This window comes from Cryptomeria japonica, chromosome 2 (assembly GCF_030272615.1).
Source record: "Cryptomeria japonica chromosome 2, Sugi_1.0, whole genome shotgun sequence".
NCBI classification, from domain to species: Eukaryota; Viridiplantae; Streptophyta; class Pinopsida; order Cupressales; family Cupressaceae; genus Cryptomeria; species Cryptomeria japonica.
In genome coordinates, this window is record NC_081406.1 from 577,991,968 (window position 1) to 578,016,174 (window position 24,207).

A 24,207-nucleotide genomic window follows, 5' to 3' on the forward strand; every position below is an offset into this window, starting at 1 on the left:
TAAGGCCAACTGTAATATTTCAATATTAATCATGGATTCAACCCCATAACTCCAATCTAATAGGCCCGCAAAGCTCCTTGTTGAGCTACACAACCCCGGGTTGGGTCCCCTCTCCATTCCACTGGCCTACGGGAACTCAATGATAGGCCAATCCCTGCTCAACTGCCTATCACCAAGGAAGGGGACATTACAATCCTCCCTTCCCGAGATTGCTTGCCCTCAAGCAAACACCAAGCAACCCTGCTGCTCCACTCTGATAGAAATACCATACACCACAATCTATGAAGCAACAACGTAGAATCCATGCAGACCAATCAATACCTGGATCCCATATCAAAATGTAGAACCCGCTGTAAGAGATGAAGAAGAAGTTTGTCAAACAATCACCCTGAAGTAACCATCCATGCATGTAGAACATCAAGACAATGTTAGGATGAACTCTCATATGCCAAATAACCAACACAAATGGTCACCAACCCTCACTGTCATAAATCTGATCAACAACATAGATGATATCAAGCATGTCATCAAACCAATGGCAATCAAAGAATATCCAAAAGAAATACCCCTCAACATTCCCAGACTGAATCGCTGATGTAGTCAATGCAAAAACAGGAAGTGCTATATGATTCCAACTAGGACAGCCACTAGTCAATAAAAAATCAAGTGATACAAAGTCACCAATCAACAAGGATATCGCTTCCATATCAAAAAAATCATGAGACAACCCCATAAAGAAAATATATGTGCCATCAATGCTCATTAAAGACAACTCTTGAGTGGCTGGTCCACTAAGAGAGTCATCAATCAAGCCACTATCACCATCATGAGAATGATCAAATACCTCAACTGGAAATTCTGAATTAAGCAACTCATGTCTCACATCATCAAATGAATGGTGAACATCATGAACATGTTGAGGATTGATCTTGGCTTGCCTTGCCCTTTCTAGCCAATCATCATTCATCATTTGGGACTGAGTTATATCAGCTGCTCCAAAATGTCTAAACCCAGTCCTAAAATGAGATATACCATGTGACTTATCATGAGCAAAGCATGCCTCATGTGTACCCACCATAATAGAATTATCATGACTCATTTCCCAATGATTAGAAGCACCAACGTCATGAAAAGGGGAGGATGAATCACTGCTGTTGTAAGTTAGAGAATGAGGACTGAATTGTTCCCTTCTATTCATACCTTTGGAGTCATCAAGCATGTTGGCTACATCAAGGGCTGGTTTTAAAGATGTACCCACTAAAGTTACCAAATGATGATGCAACTCCTTTGCTACCAATGAATTTTCTGAATGTATATCATTATTAAGTCCCATTGCCAAGCATGAAGTATCATCACATGAAGATATTATATCGCCGCTAGCACCATGTACCAAGGTTGCCATGTAATGAGTATAAGGAGATATGTTGCTGCTGTCGTAAAGGGAATAATCTGATTTATCTCCATACCTCCAATTGGTATTATCATCATCAAGGTATGCTTGCATACACTTGTCTGCCACTATTTTTGAGTTATCATTATTGGTAGCCTTCAACACAATTTGTTTACCTCCACGGGTAAACTCAAGCTCCATGTTGTCTTCTTCCCTAACCAAATATGTCTTCCAAGTGTGATCAAGGAATGATATTGTTATGAAACAAAGACACAATGCCCAACATTGCATGCGATGGGGTTCTTTAATTCTTATCACATGCTCTTGCATAACAAGATGAATGAAACCATGTAAAAATGGGAGATGGTTAATCATCAACATGAGACCCACCTCTATTTTGTACCTTCCAAGTTTGCCTTCGTAGCCTACTGTCCAAAGGTGTGTGACATACTGAAAACTCCCTTCATGAGCTGTCAAATTTATCACCTCAAGGCTGCAGTTATAAATTAGACCAGCAAGTAAAGTGAAGTCAATGATGTCTGTAAACCCATGCATAAGAAAGAAACCCATCTCATAAAGATTACCCATCAAGTAATCATGTTCCCACACATTCCAATGCATACCAAAAGCTGATGTAGATCGAAACAATTCTGAAAATATAGTGAACAGCCATGTAGGACAACCACTTGTCACTAAGTAACCCATGTCATTTGGCTCTAATGCCAACCAATAAGCAGCTGTACAGTCATAAGAACTAGGTGCCAACATTAAATTTGCAATGAGTGGCTAATCCACTAAGAGTGACACCCATAAAATCACTATGCTCATTCATAATGTTGTCAACATCAACTATAAACTCAGAATTAGAGAAGTCTTGCGTCTCATTATGTATGGAATGGTGTATGTCACAAAATTCTTTGGACTGGTTTATTACTGTTGTTCTAAAGGAAACAAATTCAGTCCTCTCGGAAGAAACATCATCAAAATAACCATGCTTAGCCAATGCATCATGTATGCCAACATTTGAAAACTCAATTTCACTAATTACTCCATGAATAGGAGCTGCAAATTCATTTAAAGGAAAGAGTATGACGCTGCTGTCCTTAATCAGAGATTTAGGACTGATTGTACCCTTTCTTTCATTACCTTGGGAAACTTCAATGCATGAGCACACTTGCATAGTCTTGGCAGCCCAATCTTGTAGCATATAAAGTCTTGAAACTATGGCATCCTTAAACCCAATCAAAGTGTCAACATCATAAAGGTGAGGCATCAACATACAAATTGATTTATGTTCTTCTCTAGCTGTTGTTATAAAATCAGGTGGTTGGCAAATAGAAGTTCCCCCTATTACCTCATGCTCATTTATTCTCTCATGAATGTCTACCATGCTACATTTCTTGTCACCACCATCTAGCTTGGATTCTTGCTCACGTGATGTCAAAAGATTGCTGTCCCATCTTCTAATCCATACCATCACCTCCATGACTGATATGTTTTCCATTACTAGCAAATTCCAAGGCGTAGTATGCACAATAAACCAAACATTATTTAAATGCAAGATCTTCTTAGTAAGCAACCTCTTAGTCTCTTTGTTCAGCTTTTTAAAAGAAAATGCTCCATATGATCTTAACAATTGTCCTTCTATTGAAGATGATGCATGACCAACCGAAATGAAATGAAATATGTTCCATTCCACCCAAATGGATATATCACTTCTGGATGGTCCATCAAGTGTGTAACTATTATCATCATTGTTTTGAGTCTTCAAGGGGCTCTCAAAAGGAGGGCAGTCATAAACCCCAAGATGCAAACAAGACCAAACTGAATGTCCTAAATCATTCCTCCTTACTTCTTCACACAACTCAACATGCTCTTCTTGTGGACTTGCCTCAATAAGTTCTTCCCTTGTATGCTCATAATCTACCGATTCTTCCCTTGGAAGAAATAAGGACCTAATGTATGACTCTCTTTGTCTTCTTGCATTATCAAGCTGATTGCATCTTTTTTTGACCTCTTGTAGGTGTTGTCTTGCTTTGGCAGCAAGCATCTTTGCCTTCTTAGCTCTTTGTAACCATCCATCACACATTCTTTGTGTCTTCTTTATGTTGGTCATAAAATGGGCTTTGTACTACTTGTTAAGCTACGTTGGTTAAGTATGTTAGTGTCGTTGAGGGTAGTTGTCCATTGCACGACGGTTCCCCACGGGTGGTAACCGCAACCCTCGACTATGTCTTTATATATGCTCTTGTACTTGTTGTTGGAGACACGGATGCAGAGAATGATTATTATACTAGACATTTTGGCATTAATGAAAGCATTGCTCTGAGTTTTTGGTTACTATTGTATCCTGTGGTTATCATCTGACTGTTGATATGCAATATTAATAACACACCTCACGGGGTAAACATCTGGCGCCATTGCCTAGACATACTCGGGAAAGGAAGGAGTGGATGGTGTATGGACACGATGGGCCTACCCGTTGGTGAGATTAACCTAGAGGCCGAAGACACACAAATGGAACTCTACGACGGAGAGGACACTGCAACGAGGGAATTCTCAATCCTGCTTCAAGCGACCATCGAGATCTACGTCCGAAGAGAGGCCACGGAGGCTGGAGTCCCAACAAGTGCCGTGTGGACCACACTGGAAGTTAGCCCCGCAGCGAACCGGTTGATGAACCACCTCCCCCAGTTGCTTGCACAGGCATCACTAGCACAACGAACCCGCCTGGAGGAGATTGCCTGTGTGGAGCGACGCCAACAGGTCCTCCGACAGTACGAAGAAAACAATCGTCGTTGGGAAGCAGAGCGTGATGGCAAGAGGTGAAGGGGAAATTGAACCCTGAACCTCCGGGAGGAATAAAGCAATATTGTAATAATCCCGACACAATGTTGACATAAATTGTGGCCGAAAGGGAAAATAATAATTGTTCTGTGTACATGGTGTGTGCTTGCTATGTACGGAAGTGATTTATGCCCAATATACTAAATAAGGACAAAAATAAAAAGATACAAAGTGATGAATGTGAAGTGGCACAAAGAGTATTGATTCTCAGACAACAGATAGAACGAAGGCGTAGGCTAAGGCAGCTTGTCGAGGGACGACCGACCGAGGGGTTGCTTGAAGAGAACCCAGGAGGTGTCGGAGGTTGCGGAGGCAGAGATAGACGGAGAGAATTACACTCTCTACACTGTCGTAGGGTTGCCCAAAGGGAACCTAGAAGGAGTCATGGAGGGTGCCGAAGGAGAACTCTACAGTTCTCCAGATTACCACCGTAGGGTAAGAAGTCGCGAAGAGTAGGTGGAACAAACAAGGCGAAGTCTAAACCTGATCGACACTACTAGAGACCTACTAAAGAACTTGTCCATTTCGGAGGACAACTGGAGGGAGACGACCGAAGGTGCCGGGGGAGCACAAGGGTATCGTAGGGAGGCAATTTGTTCGGTTCGGGGTCAGCAACCTTCTGCGGAGGACCCACGAGTGGATGGTCAGGTGCACGAGGTGGAGGCGAAGGATCACCAGGTACAAACACACAAGGCATCGGAGGAGCGAGACCCAACGGTGGGATGACAAGTAAACAGAAGTTGCCGAAGTTCAACAGCGACGGGAAGGAAGATCCCGTCCGCCATCGCCGCACTTGCGAAACCATATGGTCAGCGAACGGTGTTACCGACTAGGACGAATGGGTAACACAATTTCTAGCAACCTTAAGGGGAGTGGCCATCGACTGGTACTCCGATATGGATAAGGCCAAAGTCGGCACATGACCCAACCTGAAGGAGTTCGAGATAGAGTTCTGCCTCCTCAAAGACGACAATGAAATAGTAGCTGAAATCTATGGCACAAAGCAAAACAAGAACGAGACAGTCCGAGCCTATAGTCAGCGGCTCAAGGAACTGCTAGGGAAAATGGAGAGTCAACCAGCGGATGGGTTGAAAAAGAGATGGTTCGTGGAGGGATTGAAACACTGCATCCGGAAGAAGATGAAAATTGTTCCACCAACCTCGTAAGAAGATGCATATAATAGAGCGATAGATCTCGAGAGCGAGACCAAGACATCCAAGAAGAAAAAGAAGGATAGCTCGTCCGAGGATGATGACTCTTTCGAGGGAAGCAACAACGATGGCGAGTTCGGCAAAAAGGCGCAAGCCCTGTAGAAGGACATGCTGAGGATGATGAAAGAGAAGAAGGTTATGAAGGGAGGTCTGAGCAAGACCGACGAAGGGGAGCTTTGGTGCACGAAATGTAAGAGGAACGGCCACACGAAAGGCTCCTACCCAAAGAAGGCCTATTGTGATATATGCCAATTGATGGGGCATCCCACCAGGGAATGCCCCTACAACATGAAAACACGAAACCAACAAGTATTGCGTACGTAGGAACAACCAACTACATCAGGCGGTACCGATAGCTCCCATGCGAACAACAATGCAACATCGGGAGGCTATCGAGATAACCGGTGGGAGGACGAAACAACAATAACAATACAAGGAGCTGGATCCAATATGACTCCAAAGGTCGACCGATGATACAATGCAGAGCGTGTAGCTAGTGGGGGCACTTCGCCCGAGACTGCCTGAAGGGAGAGGCCACACAATATTTGTGCAAATGGTGCGAATCGGGGGACCACAAAGACGCCACTTGCCCAAAGTCCAGCGTCAACTTGCTCAATATTGAGGAAACCAAAGAAGAGGAAGTGCTAGCCATAACCCGTGCCCAAGCCAGACAAGCAACATGCCCAGACCCGAAGACGGAGAAGTGAAGGGAATGGGAAGCACGGGAAGAAATTGAGAAAGAGATACGAGAGAGGGCGAAGGCGAAGGGTACGACGGGTACTTCCAGCCGACCGGAGGTGGAGGAGGCTATACTAAATCAAATTTTAAAACTGGAGGTGCCTGTGAAGGTACACGATCTCCTCCAGACGATGCCTCAATTACGAATAGCGTTGCTGAATAATCTCTCCCAACCACACACCAATACCAACCACCGCACGGATGTTCCTGGGGGGTTTGCAATAGACCCCATGCTGCTGGCAGTTAACACTAGAAGGGACCATTGTGGAGATGGGTATCCTTGGCACCATTCTAATCGATACCATCGTCGATGGTGGATCGGGAGTGAATGTTCTTCCAGAAGAAACCTGGCGGAAGCTCGGGAAGCCGACACTGTGGCCATCTACATTCAATCTGTTGGGAGTAGATCAGCATGGAATCAAACCCATCGGGAGACTGATGGGCCAACAAGTTACCATCGGGGCGCAACCCTTAGTACTGGATTTTGTGGTAATCCCACTAAAGAAAAAAGGGTATGATGCGATCTTAGGGAGAGGGTGGCTGGTGGCAGCCAAGGCCACCCACAACTGGAAGAAGAACACTCTGTCTATGGAGAATGGAGGAAGGAAGTTTATCATAGACCTTGGGACGCAGTTGGTTAGTAAGGAACCGGCATCATCTTCGGAATCGGAGGGTGAAGGAGAAGGTGACTTGAGGGACGAAGGATGGGGCTGCATGGAGCCCAACGACGAAGGGATTCTCAAACTAGGAGAGTGCTCCGAGGATGAGACGGGGTCATTGAATGGGCTCTTCCACTGGCAGATGGAGGATTACGAAATGTTCTAGAGCTACAGGCTCGAAGTAGAGGAACCGGAGCAAGTAACAGAGGAGGTGTACTTGCCAGAATATAGAGAATATTGGAAGGGAGACGCCCGTGTGAGTGACACCACCGCACACCAATTCTCGAAGGAAGAACCCATCAAGTATCAAGAGGTAAAATTGAAGGAGACAAACCTCGGTGACGTAGATAATCCCAAGATCATTCGTGTCGGCAATGATTGGAACCCTGTGTGGAAGGTTGCAACCTTCAAAGTCTTTATTCTTCTTCTTCTTCTTATATACGGGAAGGAGACCGTGGTCCCTGTAGAATTTATGGTTCCAGGTCTTCGGATGGCCATTGAAAATAGACTTGCCATCAATGGGTCCAAATTGAAACCCTACCACGAGAAGCGTGCAGGGGACCCGAGAGGTCGGAAGGACACCCGAGAGGCCGAAGGGGGACTCGAGAGGCTGGGTAGGCGATTCGAGAGGCACGAGACCAAAGCTGGAGACTCTCGGGCGAGGCAAACCGAGAAGGATGAAGAGTGATCCCAGAGGCACGGGACCCAAGCCGAAGACTCTCTGGACAATTAGATTAGGAAATTAAAAAAAAAGAAAAAAAAAAGAAAAAAAGAAAAAAAGAAAAAATATATATTTTTTTAAAAATTGGTGGTGGGACTACCGTACGGTGGAACCACCGTGAGGTGGGACACTGTATGGTGGAACCACCACGCGTAGACCACCGTACCATGCACCATCGTTGACGGAGCTCATTGGTGGTGGAATACCACTGTAGGCCTGAAGGAGCACGACGATGGCGGTTTAAAAAAAAAAAAGGGTGAAAGAAAAAATACCATGGCACGATAGGGATAAACGGTGGTGATGGCACGTGAATAGAAAAAATGCACCGACAGCTCCTCACCCTATTCTGCTCTTGTTGAAGTCAGTGTAATCCGTTGTGCGTTCATTATCAATATAATTGCTTTTTACATGTGCGAATCCACAGGTTATTTCTTCGGCAAGTAAAATCTCCTATCACTTGCGTTGGGCAAAGTATAATTATTTCCCCTTTCTCTGTGCAACACCGAATTGTCACTTGCGTTGGATGTACGGAAGGAGGACCATATGGTGGACAGTTGATCGTGTTGTTCGTACAGGGGTGTCCGTACGGTAAGGAGGGTGTTGACCATATGGGAAGGTTGCCGTACGATTGGGGGTGTCAAGGGTCAATTTCAGTGCTCTCTGTTGTTGACCGTATGAGGAGGTTGTTGTATGGCTGGGGGTGCCATCGAGTACATTACGGTGGTAGAAAAAAACAAAACGACGACCAGATTGAAAAATTATTTGATGGAGTTTGGAGCCAGGACGCTGAAAAAATTAGAGTGGAGAAGAAGGTTTTTGGCAGCTTAAAATATCACAAAAATGATGTGCGCCATGGACTTTCGTGTGGTTCTGAAGGTTGTAAATTGGTGTTGGCGGCGGGGGAGTTGCCCCTCGACCCCACCTTGTACTACGATAGGGAGCACACCTGGGGCACTGCCCTCGGACCTCGTTGGGGCGCTGCCCCAGACCCCACGAGGGCACTGCCCTCAACCCTGCTGGGGCACTGCCCCCAAACACCCAGTTTATTTTTGAGCTACAATACACTTTTTGAGTTGGCCGAAGGGCATTAGAGAAGTCACAGTAAGTGTTGGGGTTGTTCCGTACTGTGAGAAAGAAGCCTGAAGCTAAGCATTGGCGGGGAAGCCATAAGCCATAGAGGGAGACAGATTTGGAGGTTGCGAACAAACAAAGTTTGAGGGAAGGCATTGCAAGCATGCGAAATCGTACGACACCAGGGAGTTATTCAATTATTAGCCTTTGGGGAGTGTGATGGAGGATTTGAGGCGTCTCCTAGCCTTTGTGCCAGAGGGTTGTGGCCACTTCCAGGTATGAATGGTACGCTTTGAGGAACTTGGAGTATGTCTCAACTGGACGTGAGGTTGCCTTGGTGGATGCACAGAGGGCTCGAGAGGAGTTGACCACCAGGTTGGAGGCAGTAGTAGCGTGAGACTTAGCTCAGCATACCCGGGAGTTGGATGCCGAGAGGGCAGCGCGGGTGGCTATCGAGGACAAATTGGCTAGGGAGACAGTATCATTTGAGTAGCAGTTGGTGGAGGCTGAGATTGAAAAGCCTGTTTTGTAGACGAGTTTGGTTTAGGCATAGGAGGATTGTGATGTCAAGGAAAAAAAAGAACTCCTTGCGGAAGCAATAATAGTGAAATCCGCATTTGAGCATCGGATGGTAGCAAAAAAGGGTTTTCAGATGAGGATGCAGCAGGTGTATGAGTTCTGGGCTCGACTGGCGTTAGCAGTTCCTGCATCTTCTTCATCGGCGGTGCAACTACCTCCTTCAGGGACGCCCCCTCAGCCCCTTCTTCTTAGTGATTTTCTTATTGTATACAGTGTACTTCATCCCCATTTTGTTGTGTTAGTCCCAGATTTTTGTCCTTATCGTCCGGAGACGACTTTTCTTAGGGGGGGGATGATGTTGGTCGTAAAATGGGCTTTGTACTACTTGTTAAGCTACATTGGTTAAGTATGTTAGTGTCGTCGAGGGTAGTTGTCCGTTGCATGACGGTTCCCCATGGGTGGTAACCGCAACCCTCGACCGTGTCTTTATATATGCTCTTGTACTTGTTGTTGGAGACACTGATGCAGAGAATGATTATTGTACTAGACATTTTGGCATTAATGAAAGCATTGCTCTGAGTTTCTGGTTACTATTCTATCCTATGGTTATCATCTGACTGTTGATATGCAATATTAATACCACACCCAATGGGGTAAACACTTTACATCTTCCAAAGTAAGGTGAACAAAATCAGGTCCTTTGTGGTTTGAATCCACAATATATATTTCATGTGTAACATCTTCAACTTGAGTATCATCATAGGATGACTCAACAACATCATTACCTTCATGTGAAATGGATGCTACCTCATGATTAGAGCTGCTGTTGCAAAAATCAGAATAGGTGTCAAACCTTGGAATCATGCTTTCAACACCTCTAATGGGTTGATCCAAGATTGTAATTTCTTCCACTTTGTGATCAACATGATGACCCAATGGTGTGCTATGTGTCTCAATTTGATCCAAAGTTATTTCTTCATTGGGACTCCCACATTATGACTGATTTTCACATTCATTGTGATCACTTGTAGGCTGCAAACTACAAACAAGTGATTCTTCTTCCTTTCCTTGTTCGGGCACGTTAAACTCTTCACTTTTTCCAATGGCTTCTTTACTATCTTTTGATATTCTTTTCTTCCTTTGCTGCTGACATGGACTTGAAAACATCAAGCCATCTTCATCCTCATCCGGTAAACCCAAGCACTGTGTGAAAGAAAGGAGGTCACGTATCTTCTCAAGAAGGGAGCAATACTTATGGTAGTTGCTCATAATTGCATCATTTGTTGCCATGGCATGAGATCTCTTAATTGTCCTTATAGATGGAGATGAACCATTATTGTGCCTAATTTTCCTTGAAAGGGAATCTTCAACATGCTGCAATTTATGAATGATCTTGTGTTGTGTTTGTTCAAATTCTTTCCATGCTTGTTTATTGCTAAACAACCCCGCCATGATGACCTATCTCACTATCCCAATTGTCCACTGCAATATACACAACTTGATTTAACCCAACAGGCTGGCAGAATCCAAGTTCTGATACCATTGAAAGATCCCCAATCCAATTTTCACCCAATTTGACCCAAATTAGGAGATTATGTGCAATGTTTATTTGCTGATAAGTCTTTGGCCAGTGTATATTTGGATGGGGTTTGACTGGTTTTTTTATTTGTTTTGATTGGTTTTGAAGTTTTATGCAAGATTCTTGAATATTACATAAAAAAATTGCTGATTTAATCTAACATAATGCATAACACATGAGGAAGGTAATCAAGGAACTTTCATTTGCTTAAAAGAGCAATGTACATACCATTAACATGAACTCATAAGTCTGATGTAAATCTCCAGCCGATAGAAATATAGAAATCAGCTCCAAATAATGTTAAAACCTTAAATACACCCTAGAGTTTGATACCCTTTTTCCCAAAATGGAGCGGCTAGCTGAAATTGAGATGGAAATAGATGGTAATGACCTTTAGAAGGTCTGCCCTGCAACTAATTGTAGAAAACCTGCCCTCAAACTGATAGATCTGCTCAAAAGTCCCCAAAGAAGGCTGCCAAATGCACACTGAAGCTGAATACTGATGTAAACTGTCACCCGGAGAGATGGGTTTTTGTCCAAATCCCCCAATTCTTCCAGAAGTTGGTGTTCCTGGAAGTTCTAAGCTGTTGAAACCCTCATGCAAGCTGCTGATATGAACATAGAGGCATAAGAATGAATCCAAATGATAGGCAAAATGTCGTTTTATCTATTTTGGGGTTATTACTTGGCCTTAAAATCATAAAATATCCTTGAGGGTCTAATTTCTCATTGTGAACTTGCCCCCCCTTTTAAAAACAACTTAAGTTACTAGGATGGGGGGCACTTTTCACTATTTTTGTCATCAGGTGGGGATGTAGGTGAACACTACTAAAACTAAGGTCATGATATTTACCTTGAAGAGAAAGAAGGTTCATAGGGAATTTGTTTTTGAAGGCAGCCCCTTACAGGTGGTAAATGAATATAAGTATATTGGCCTTGATTTCCACAACAAACTCGGCTGGGAAACGTGTAGAGCAAAAAGGATACAAGTGGGATGGAAAGCTTTATACCCATTGCAAAATAGATGAAGAAGAGCCGAGCTATGGGATTGGAAGACAAAGAAAACTCTTTTTGGGCTTTTAGCTGTCCCAGTGGTACTATATGGAAGTGAAGTTTGGGGTAGCAGCACCTCTGCAAAAAAATGGAGACAGATAGAGAGATTGCAAAAAACATTTAATTACACATAGCCTGAAGATTAAATCTATGGCTCCATATGAGATTGTCCTAGTGGAGGCTGGGGCTTTCCCTGTTGAGGCGTCAGCTATGTTTCAGCTGTTAAGATATCTAAGATGATTAGATAACATGGAGACCCATCGCTGGCCAAAAATGGCAGCTAGTGAAAAATTAGATAGAAGAAAGAGCACGTGGATGAAACAAAATGTTAAATGGATGAGCAAGTGGGGTATTAGCATAAGTGAATGTCCAAATAAGAATGGGGAAATAAAAAACTATGTGCAAGGAAAGTTCAAAGAAAGCATGTGAAAAGGGCCACTTGGGAGGAAAAAGGAATACTATGTTCAATATTTTAACTCTACATATGACCACACGCAAAAGACCTACATAGGAATGGAAATAAAATGGAAAGCAAAAATGCTAATTGCTCAGATAAGTATAAGTTCGCACCAACTTAGATGTGAGACCGGAAGATGGATGATACCTAAAGAGGAGTGGGTAGATAGAAGGTGTAGATATTGCACTCAAGAAGCGGTTAAGATAAAATGGCATTGCATCATTGAATGTTTAGCTTACAAGGACATCCGGATCAATTATATTAAGACATTAAAAGGGAATAGCTTGGGTCACTTGTTCGAAGAAGAGAAGATAATAAGGGTTGCAGATTTTTTGGTCAAGTTACACAGTAGAAGATCCAAGATGCAGAAAGAAAAGGAAATATAGGTGTTGGGTTTTGGATATACAAGTTTTATCGCTAGCTATCTGTGGGTCCCATAGGCTGCTTGGCCTCGTGGACGTGATTAAAAGCATTCATTCATTCTTATGTTTCTCTGTTACTATTCACTTTTTACTATTCCCTTAAGGCCAACTTTAATATTTCAATTTTAATCATGGATTCAACCCCAAAACTCCAATCTAATAGGCCCGTAAAGCTCCCTACTGAGCTCTACAACCCCCGGTTGGGTCCTCTCTCCACTCCCCTGGCCTACGAGAACCTGATGATAGGCCAATCCCTACTCAACTGCCTATCACCTAGGAAGGGGACATTACATATGGTGGATTTATTCTTTCTGTCTACAACCCCATCCTATTGAAAGTTGTAAGTCACAATCAAGTCCGTCTTGATCCCTATATCTCTCCAAAAGGCATCAAAATCCTTGGAGACATACTCTCTTCGATTGTTAGACCTCAGAACATTAATCTTCCTTCTCGATTGAGTCTCTATAAGAGCTTTGAACTCTTAGAACTTCCCAAAGACCTTGTCTTTGGTCTTTTTGATGTAAATCTAGGTTTTCCTTGAGGAATCATCATTAAATGAAACATAGTAAGTGTTTCCTGCGAATAAAGTTGTTGACATAGGTCTGCACACATTTGAAGGAATCAAATCCAGAATCCCAAACTAGAGGAATCATCAATAAGTGAAACATAGTAAGTGTTTCCTGCGAATGAAGTTGTTGACATAGGTCTGCACACATTTAAATGAATCAAATCTAGAATCTCTCTCTATTTGTTTTATTTCCAGGAAAAACTGTCTTACGAATGCTTGTAAAGTTGGCAGCCCATGTAGATTTTTGTCTTCTCTAGCTTGAAGTTAGGCAATCCTTGCACCATATCTTCAGAAGAGGTAATGCTCCATAATGGAAGTGACCAAATCTCTTTTGCGAAAGTCTTGCACAATTTGTCACTGTCATGGATTAGTGCTCAATGTTTGATTGCATTAGCAATAAGCTTGTAAAAGCCACCCTCTTGCATACCTTGGGCCAATAGTTGACTTTAATTCTACCTGTGATTTTCTATATTGGCTCGTTGATCATCAAACTCAACTACACATTTAAGATCTGTCGTAGCTACACTGAAAGTAGATTTTTAGTTAAACCAATTACATATAGAACATCATGGAGTTCAAGAACATTACTTGAAGACATGTGGAAAGAAACAAATATTGTCCTTGCAAGAGGATATGTAGCATCATCACTAAGCTCTACCTATTACTTGTCTTCTATCATGGAGTCCTTTGAAAGCATTCTTATTGAAGTTAATGTGTTTGATGTTTCATTGGCCACATACCACTCTACGCTAGAAATGGTGTTAGTGGATGGGGATGACACCATGGAGAAGGTTATGGAGAAGGTTGTCTCAAGCTTTGGTGAAAGCTATTCCACTATTGAAGTTTTGTACTTCTACAATTGCTTTTGCTACTACTATTGCTTCCCCTTCACCTTTTTCTTAGGACACTAGAAGTATAGTGGCCATTCTTGTGGCATATGAAACACTTGATATGACTTAAGTCGTTCTTGCTTTGTTGAAAAGAATTTGAGTCCTCCTTTCCCTTTTGACCTTTCCTGGGTCCGTCTTTATTACCACCTTTCCTCATCTTCTCGATGAGGGCTTGGTTCCGATTCTCTTCCACTTTGGCTGAAATATTATCTAGTCTAGTCTCCTTTTGGATAAAGTCATCCAAATCTTCTCAAACGTGGGAAGTTTTTTGCAAGTGCAAATACTTTGAAAAAATAAGTCTCAAGATGAGGATAATCCATTTAGAGCTGTGGGTACCAACTCATCTTCATCCACACTATAAAACTTTTAGAGCAAGTTGATTTTGAAGTTAAGTGATATTCATAAAGTAAGTGGCCACTATTTTTGTATCACTCATGGGTTTGGCATTGAGCTTGTTCTTTAGTAGCATCTTGTAGGAAATGTTCACAGTTTGATATAGAGCAGTCAAAGCAGCATTCATCTTTGTTGTCTTCTTCTTTGCGTTGTGAGGGATCAAATGGCTCTCTAACATTTTGTTATGTTTGGTCAATAGAATAGAATCAGGAGGAGTTGCAACCTTAGTTTCTGCAAAGAGCTAAAGATCAATTTTCCCTAGTAGCATTTGCAATCTGCACTTTCAAGGTGTAAAATCGGTTATGTGTTCACTCTCTAAGACCAAGATTAATCATGATTGAAGCTTCCGAGGCACATTGAAACTAGACAGATTAGAATGGATTCATGGAATGGTTCAAATCAGCAGCCTATGATAGGTGTGGATCAACAGTTCAATCACAAGAACACTTAAGGCATCCAACTCCACAATCTCACACAGGTCCAGATCGCTTCAATCACTGAAGTAAAGGCATCATACCCATTGAAATCCTTTTAAAGATCCCCTTCACAAGTTGCAGCACACTCTATACACAAATCTTGAAGATTTCAGATAACATGTAACTTTCAAACCATGGTAAGCAGTTTCTGCAATTAGAAAATTAATCCTAACTGTAAATTGAAACTTAAATCAAAACAAGAGACCTCAATAGGATATCCTATAAACACGCATTACTGAAATTATGAATAGCAAACTTTCAGAAATCTATCTTCTATTAAATTGTAACTAGTAAAATTGTGGTCAAGACTCAAAACCACTCTCTCTAGCTTATGTGCCTTAGATCTCTTTTATAGAATATAAGAAGCTCCTAGGCTTTACTAATACCATCTCAGTGGAGCGTCAAGTTTAGGAAAACAAGCTTTGTCCTAAAATAAATTAAAGTAGAAGACAAAATGCACCTTGTCCTAGATATAAGAACGTCAGCTAATCTTTAGAACTCCTCTAAATATAAGGAAAATGATTTCATGCTAAATAGGAGATCTGCACTCAGCTAAGGATAGGAAAAAAACAAAACAGAAAAAACAAAGCTGATGAATTTTGTGCCCTGCTGAAGGAGAACAACAACCAATTGACTCACTCAGAAAACTACAATTCTTATAACCTGTAATTATTTTCTCCTCATAAAATAAATATTTCTATTAGTGAATGTACTATTATGCATACTCTCTTGCAAGTATCATCCATTCTTTTGCTACATATTGGAAGTAATGGCTATTAGATCAGCTATAAATAGGTTTTCTAGTTTGTTTATGCTGAACTCAGTATCATAGCATTCAAATCATAATTGAGGGAAGAAGAAGGTCCATGTTATGAATTAAAATCAGTTAGTGTTTGATTACAAATCAATATTAAACCTATGATAAACTTCCCACTAGCTTACTCATCAGGTGTGCTTATGAACATGTCAGAATCCTCACCTTGCAAATATAACCAGTATATTTAAAAATGTAACAAATATAAGATTGACTAGAGAACTAAATGTGCACATAACTGGAAGAAGAAAATGAAGTGCTAAAGTAATGATGTAGGGTAATTTTTTTTCCTAAATCAACAATGAACAGCCTTTTTTTACACAATCCCTTGGAGGAAGTATGGAGCACAGAGTGGAGATTTATTAATGTTGGGAACAGACTAGAACGCTTGCAAATTTAAATCTACCTTGTAGATGAGGTAAAGCACAAATTGTGGTTTTATCCATCAGAATAAGTAGGCTGGAGTCTATGTAAATTCATCAATCTGCTTAACACAGTACTACCTATTAAAAGAACAGGGTTATTATAAATAAATTAAATTACATTTCTATGTATATGTTTATATGATATAATCGGCAAGGATGAACTTTACTATGGAAAAGAAGTTGTAGTTGAGTTGATGAGAACGATATGATTAATTTGAGAATATGCATTAATTTTAAAGATAATCCTGTTAATATAAAGCCTGTTAATATATTTAGTATCAAATTTAATGATCATAGAGATGTATAGTGAATGCCTAATAGTTACAGATCCATTTACATTTTCCAATTGAATTAAATCTCTGCAGTGAGAATATGTAATATCCCCGATAATTTTTTTTTGATTTTTCAACAAGATTTACAAAGCAAACACAGTAACCTGTTAAGGTTAGAGAAATAATCCAGAATAACTGAAAGGAATCCTTCCACCATTTGTTCACCGAGACCCCAATCTGGGAGGGTGAGAGCATACGGTGTTCTGGGGATCATTAGCACCATAAAACCAATTGAAAGCTGAATACAATAATGGGCGGCAAGCCAGCCCCTTCCGCTTATCCAGTAGGTAAACAAGAAACTTGGCGGTAAACCAGCCAAGAGAACAACACACCAAGACACAAATCACTCAACTGCAATGTTTCAGCGGGAGGATTGAATCACATCAAAGCTCAACTCGACCGCTTATTCAGCGGGAGGACCATTACAAACATAAAATCACTCGACCACTTACTCAGTGGGAGGATTGAACTTCATAACTGAATTACAGAACAAGAAGGCGACTAAGCCAGCCTCTTCCACTTATGCAATGGGCAAGCAACACTCCAGAAATGGTTAGTAGTACTACTACTTAACCTTACAATTTAGAAAGAGAAGATTAGAGATGATATCCAATGCAGATTATAGCAAGAAATAACTAACAAATTAACTCAAATCATGCTACTATTGCTGTACCAAAAATCTGAAGTCAAACAGGCATGACTAGTCTCAACCGGCAACACTGAAATGATCAGAACTCACTCAAATGAAGTCGGAAACACACCAAATCAAATGTGAATGAAAGATATAACCTGGACGATGAAACATGAACATAACCTGCAATCTAGTCAACTCAAAACAGCAGCACACATCCCAATGCACCCCTAGAACGGTACGGCCCAACTGAAAGGTACGATTTGCCACTAAAAATCCAATTCTCCAAATCAGCTGCTATAAAATTGCAGACTATAACGCCTCCATGCCATGTTTTGATAGAGCCAATACCTAGAATGAAGGAATCACTTGGTCAAGAGGTACGAGCAAAATAAGGTTTCAGCAACTCCGCAACCAGCAGCAAGGAAACACTCCAAAATCCACACCAAACACTCCACACTCAGCAAAACACTCTCCAACAACATTGGAAATACAAGAAACACAAATAGATACTATCTCCCAAGTATGAAATTGAGACTTAGCTAGGAAGCCACACTTCGAAGATTAGATTTCGATAGCCAAACCGGCAGCATAACGATGCAATTTCATAAGATACCAAATGAGAGGCCAAGCACCTGTATTTATAGATTTTTCCCTCTGAGATTCAAATGTAATTGCTCCCAAATTCGTCCAAATCTCATTGCATTTCATTTCGCTATCACACCAATTTACATTTCATTTCATTACCAAAGTGGGCGCCCAAGTTGTATTTAATCAATAATTAGACAAGTTCGAACTTGCCTAAGTCCTCAAACAATAACTTAAGGCATTCTTCAAATTTCAATGCCTAACTTAGGAAAATAACAATATAGATGGCAGATAAATATTTTTCCCCTAAGTTGCTCACAATACAAATAATCAGTAATAAAAATAATTAAATATTAAACCTTAGGATAAGGAATTAATATTTAATTAAATAACTTATAACTCCAATACTGATCAATACCAAAATCAAGGATGAAGCTGTACGATGAAGACCACTTAACTGTGCTGAGTCAGGACCCTGTCCGAGGCTGCTAAAAATAGAAATGCTCAACACAACCACTTACTAAAAATAGTAAGTCAAGAAATACTGCTCCGAAAAACATGATCTTCGCACCTAGAGAAAGAGCTTGGAAAACTCAGTAGAACTGCATCATCCAAACAGCCAAACCCTAACTTACTAAAAATAGTAAGTTTTTACTTCACCAAAGAATCAAATGCATGTTATGCCACCCTGGAGTTCATGGAAAACCCAGAAGGAAACCATAAGCAGAATTGAAGAATTCCCTCTTGACAAACCCTAGAAAGCTTGTGCAGAACCCCACAAAAGTAGGAAACCCTAATTCTCCTTTCCACATAGCCTACGGGTCTCCGGGATAGGCCACTGGATCACTGAATGAACATCATTGAGAAGGGGACATTACAGAATAATATTATTTTTAATCAATTTGATGTGATGCAAGGATATTTAAAAACTGGTGGAATGGTAAAGATATCAGGGACATATGAATGGTGTCAGTTTGATTATTTGTTATATTTGTGGAGACTGTTGTGCCCAAACTAAATGAAAAATAAATATTTGTTTTTTGTTAAATCTTAATCATAATATAATTAAAAAGATATTATTCCTTATACAATTCTGTCTATTTGGACAATAAGTTATTTCTTCATATTGTCATCTTCTACACAATTTTGTCCCTGTGCTTTGTGTCACTGCCCCACCTTAATTGACAGTCTTCCTGCCTGTCTTTTGTGAATTTTGTCTGGGTTGCAAATGCACGCTCTGCACCATATTACAGAACTTAGTGTCTTAGTCTATTCCTCTTTTAGAATTAATTCACTAACTCATCAAATGTTATTTTATCACAATACTTGAAAGGAATGTGAGATTTATCTCTACCATCTATGTTCTTCCAAACTTTAATACTCCTAACAATGATGAGATAGTAAGTAATTAAATTATGTTCATCCATTCTTATAGTGTAGATTGGTTTTTCAAATAGAAAGTTCTAGTTTAATTTGGGACTTTATGGTTTATATCTTGAGCTTCTTTAACTATATTGGCTTATTGCACTGAGATATAATGCTACTGGCAATTTTCAACATGATAAGAGTATGTGCTTCTCTCTCTTAAATATGACAATTCTTCTTCTTCTTTAGCCAGTCTTGCTTCTTTGCATTATAGTACGTTCCAAAGTTTCCTTACAACTAGAATGTATTTTATATTGGATTTGCAGGCCTTGGCAGGAGGTTCATTCCAAAATGGAACCATAAATGCTGTTGTTTCTCCAGATATCCGGACACCTTTTGCTTTTCCTTTCAACTTAAATATGGGAATCACAGCAGACATAAAAAATCTGGCAGATGAAAATGGAAGGCATGACAATTCTACTTCAAAAGCTGTAGAAAATTACTGGCAAGTGAGAACTGTTGCAGCTCAAATGAGAATGCCTTCTTTCCTTCAAGATCGGATGGTAAATTGTGCACAACAAATACACAGCACTGGGCAACCAGGATCTCTTCTTTTAGTGTCTGGAGGTACCTTTCTGTTAGTCTTTGATTAAGATAAAAATAGTTGATTAATACTTAGGTCATTTTTGATGATATTTAAGCTGGTGAAGACTGTGTGGTCCAGTTGAATAAGACAAGCTTCTCGTAGAATTTTCCAATTTTTTTCCCACTTTTAAAAGATTTTCTTCTTGCTATACATTCAGGACATCCATTTAGAAGGCACTGGCCAATTAATTGCCTTTTCCCCAATTCTTTTTCGTTATTGCGTATTGCACATGAGCTTCGAAATAGTGGTGCGATTGCTTCAGGTAGTTTGCAAATTTGGTTACGATTTTTTTAATATAGTAGATTCATCTGTATTGATATTGGTATCTTCTGCATCAGTTTAGAGCTCAGTACAGGGTTTGTTTTCTTTTCAATTAACTTATAGGTGTCATAAGTCAAAGGACTACTTGTGAGTTTGATTGATTCTGCAGGGAGGGAAAGTAGGACAGATGATTGACTTGTGTCATTTTTCTTTATTGGTAAAGGAGTTCAGTTCTGGGCTGTTGAAAATCCTCTGGTTAACTCAGTTGATCGTCTCGAGAAGAAGGTTTTATTCAGGATTTGCTAAGTGGAGAAGATTGATCAGTTGTTTTAAATTCGATCTTTTCACAGTATACTTCTTCTGCAGATCATAGCAGGAGCCGAAGCTATCATTGTGCAGCCACCATTATTACCAGAACGTTTTAAAAGATGGTGGGATGAAGCCAATCATAGAGGGTACATGCTAACTTTCATATTGCTCTAGTTACTCATTTCTGATTGATTTGTAGATTCTTTTGTTAGGAAACTGGCAATAATTTGCAGCATCTAATGAAAAAGCAAATCTATCCATTTTGTATCTTATCTAACCATATTTTTAAATTCGTATTTCTCAGTTTTCAATATGAGTGGTTTGTTTGATGTGTTTTTGCAATGGGAAAAGTTTATCTGGATTCTGACACATCAGAGGGACTGGGCAGGGGATGGAAAGTAGAATGTTATGTATATAATTAATAAAATAAAAGGAAGTTAAAAAATATACAAATTTTATAGCTTTTCAAATATACAAATTTTGTAGCTTTTCATTCACATAATTAAGCGACATTTAGCATTGTAAAGAGCTGCTTTGAAAATATAAATGTAAAATTTGCATGTTCCGTTTTATTGTTGAATAAGGAACACTTTGGCATCCATCTCCTTGAGAAAGTTTGAGATATAGTTGACATCTATTTTTCCTTAGTGCCATAACTTAAGGATATGTGGCAGTGGGTAGTTGACAGAGTCAGTAAGTGGCAGGGGAATCTTCTTTCAATGGCTAAAAGGTTGTAGGTGTGCCAGAGACTTTTCTCCCTATACAATTTGTTCTTCTTCTAGTTGGCTTGTTAGTAATAGCCATTTTGATCAGATGCACAAAATTTTAAAGATTTTGTTGGGCCAAATGGTAAGGATCCTAGAAAAAGTTATGCAGTGGGTTGGGATGTTTGTTTGAGAACTAAGATTGATGGTGCCCAGAGGCTCAAAAATGTCAGACTTAAAGGGTGCCCTCACTGTTAACTGGTATTTGAGAGCTTTCACTGGCGGGGTTTCTTGGAAAGTGTTGTCAGAAAAAAACATTCTAATGGCTACCCAAAGGTAAACTTGAATGGAAGGGAATTCATCCCATCAACCTGATGTTAAGTGTTTTTCTCTCTCAAGCCTGCTAGCTCTTATATCCTCGGTTCTCTTTGAAAGGCATGGGAGTATGTGAGGTGCCTCGTGGCTAGATAACATCTCTTTACTTGGTTTGGTAATGTTCATCAGGGTTTTAATTCTCTTTGGTGGAATTTTTCTGTGAAGAATAAACCTCTTGCCTCTATTAGGGTATTCTCAGGTAGAAGCTCTTGCCTCTATTAGGGTTTTCTCAGGTAGAAGCTTGTCTAGCAAAGGTGTTTAAAACATCAGGGACCTTGAGATTTCCTTTATTTCTTGTGTTATTTTCCTATTTGAATTCTGTCTGTTGGTTTTAGTTTTATATGAAGTTTCATCAGTTTTCAGCTGCTTGTTCCTGAGAATTGCCATGAGGTCATTACATTTCTATGTGATTTGAAATTGTATTTTATGCATATGCAAAAGGATATCCCAGATGAAGATGCTCTCTATTTCTTTGGGTTTCACTTATAATTTTTGTTCTGACTTGATTTAGTTTGGTTAACAGTTTACTAGATATGACTGAAGTGATTGTTGGGATTCCTCTTCTCACTTCAGCACGCAATTTTGCCTTCTGGCTTCATCTAACAGAGGCTTCAGGTTTGAATTCTATTTAGTAATATTAATATTGATATTGGTTAATTAATTATGATATACATTTTCAGGTATTGATGCAGTTCCCATTGATGTGCATTCTAAATCTATGGTGAAAAGGATCATAACAAAAAATATTTATGATTTTAGGAAAATCTGTATACAACAGTTAAATCAATTATCCGTTATTATGAGTGGATATGACTAATGTAATGTTTCATATGCTTGAGATATTCAAAAAATTACTTAGATTTTTGACATTTGTAATTGAAAGGAATATATATATATATATATATTTATAGGTGATTACATTTATCCTTCTATCCAATATGGTTTTATCAACCATACATTGTTAAGCATTACAAAGAATTATTCTACATTATAGAGTCTAGGCATAATATGTTGTATTGTTTTTCAGACATAATTATATAATGCTAAAAGAAAATGTTTAAGTATAGTTGGGGGGGGGAGAATTTTTTGTTTTTGGAAGTTTGAGAAAGTGTCACTTTTGTGTCATTTGTTTGCAGGGAAGGAAGCTGAAGCCCAACTGCAAGAATTTCAAAAGGCAGAAGCTTGTCAATATGTCAGTGGAGTGATGAAAAGTGCATTTTGCAAAGCTTGGAATTTGAAAACTATAGAGATGGTGAAATCATTACCAAGTAATTCTTTTCTTTTTTAATCTACCTTTTCACTTGTTGCATTCTTTTATACAGAATGTCATATTCAAAACTTATCTCTTTGTTTAATCATTGTGCTTTTGCATGTTCTAGTGAATAAAATAAAAAAAACATATTTTCTTTTCAGTCAATTGGTTGTGAATTGAAGTTCCTCATTATGTCTTTTGATTTTTAAAAAGAAATGTAAAGGGGACAGTGAATTTTCATACAAGGTTGGTAGTTTGAGATGTATGACTTTAATAGTGTCCCTACATGAATGATGATCCACATTTGCATGAAGGTGGCTTGAAATCTCTCTGGATTGCGTCCATTTTTATGTTTCTAATGGTGTGTCTACATAAATGATGCTCCACATTTTTTTGTAAAGTTGCTTTGAAATATCCCCAGTATATGTCCATTTTTATGTTTTTATTATTATTTTAATGGTGTCTCTACTTAAATGATGCTCCATGTTTTTGCATAAAGTTGCTTGGAAATCTCCCTGGTACATGACCATTTTTTGCATGTATTCTAAAATATCTCTGTAGTTGTTGAATCCATGCTTCTTTTCAGTGTTTTTAAAGGTATGTTAATATTTCTCATCCTTGCACATTTTATCCAGGTCCGACTTCTGTGATTGTAATTAATAAAGAATATCACCAGTGTATGCTTTAAAGTGTTTTCCTTGTGTGTCTCCATGTATTGATCTGCAACTACTGCTTATACTACCTATAAATTTTTCAATGTTATTGAAATTGATTATATGTGTTTCATCTGTTAGAATATGAACCAGAATACATAAAAGAGCGAAGAACAGAAACTTAAAAACAAGAACAACAGGTGCACAAAACTTATCCTGGGAAAACCCTCCACTTGAGGGTGAAAAATCCAGCCCACAAAAGATAATGCCTTTATTGAGTTCTCTAAAACAAATACAAAATTATTGAGGCTTCAATAGACAATCAGAAAGCCTGAGACACTTCCTTTTACAGATACAACTCCTTGACTGAAGAACCAGAATAATAACAGCCTCTTCAAGGCTCACGATACTGAATACAAAAGATACGATCCTCTTAATAAGCACGATAATCACACACACATATCGATATTCACTAACTCGACTAAAATAAATCTCAGCACACATATATAATACAATCAACACTAAGGCATCTCTCACGGGAGGTGAAAGAACCACAGTTATCAAGATCCATTGCATTCCCAAAGAACTGACGTCATAACTCTCCATGCCGTTACAAAGCTTAATGACCTCAAACAAGAATAAATCGACGTCAAAACTCGTCGGCACCAAAGAAAAAATAAAACTGATAAACCAAGAACATATATCGGGTTGAATGAATCGACATCATCCAGCTGTGATCAAGTAACTCAATAACCGCAATCCACCTCAAGGCATATACAATCCTAAGTCGTGCAGACTCAGTGGTGAGAACGGTAGAAAAGAGTACGAAGGAAGCAGCTCCCGAAACAACCAGTAGGA

General features: G+C 39.8%; 1 protein-coding gene across 3 annotated transcripts in view; it reads left to right on the top strand.

Moving 5' to 3' along the window:
* Nucleotides 1–24,207, top strand: part of LOC131051153 (uncharacterized) — a 69,031-nt gene that overhangs the window by 15,570 nt on the left and 29,254 nt on the right. For 2 of the 3 annotated variants that reach the window (XR_009107088.2, XM_057985540.2), the window contains exons 2-7: nt 19,476–19,776; nt 19,953–20,057; nt 20,280–20,341; nt 20,423–20,511; nt 21,968–22,059; nt 22,581–22,712. Coding sequence is in view for 2 of the 3 variants with exons in the window: in XM_057985540.2 (XP_057841523.2) it covers nt 19,476–19,776; nt 19,953–20,057; nt 20,280–20,341; nt 20,423–20,511; nt 21,968–22,059; nt 22,581–22,712 (781 nt within the window). In the remaining variant the exon portion in view is untranslated. The remainder of the gene's footprint in view (nt 1–19,475; nt 19,777–19,952; nt 20,058–20,279; nt 20,342–20,422; nt 20,512–21,967; nt 22,060–22,580; nt 22,713–24,207) is intronic. The other variant, XM_057985565.2, reaches the window with a different exon arrangement.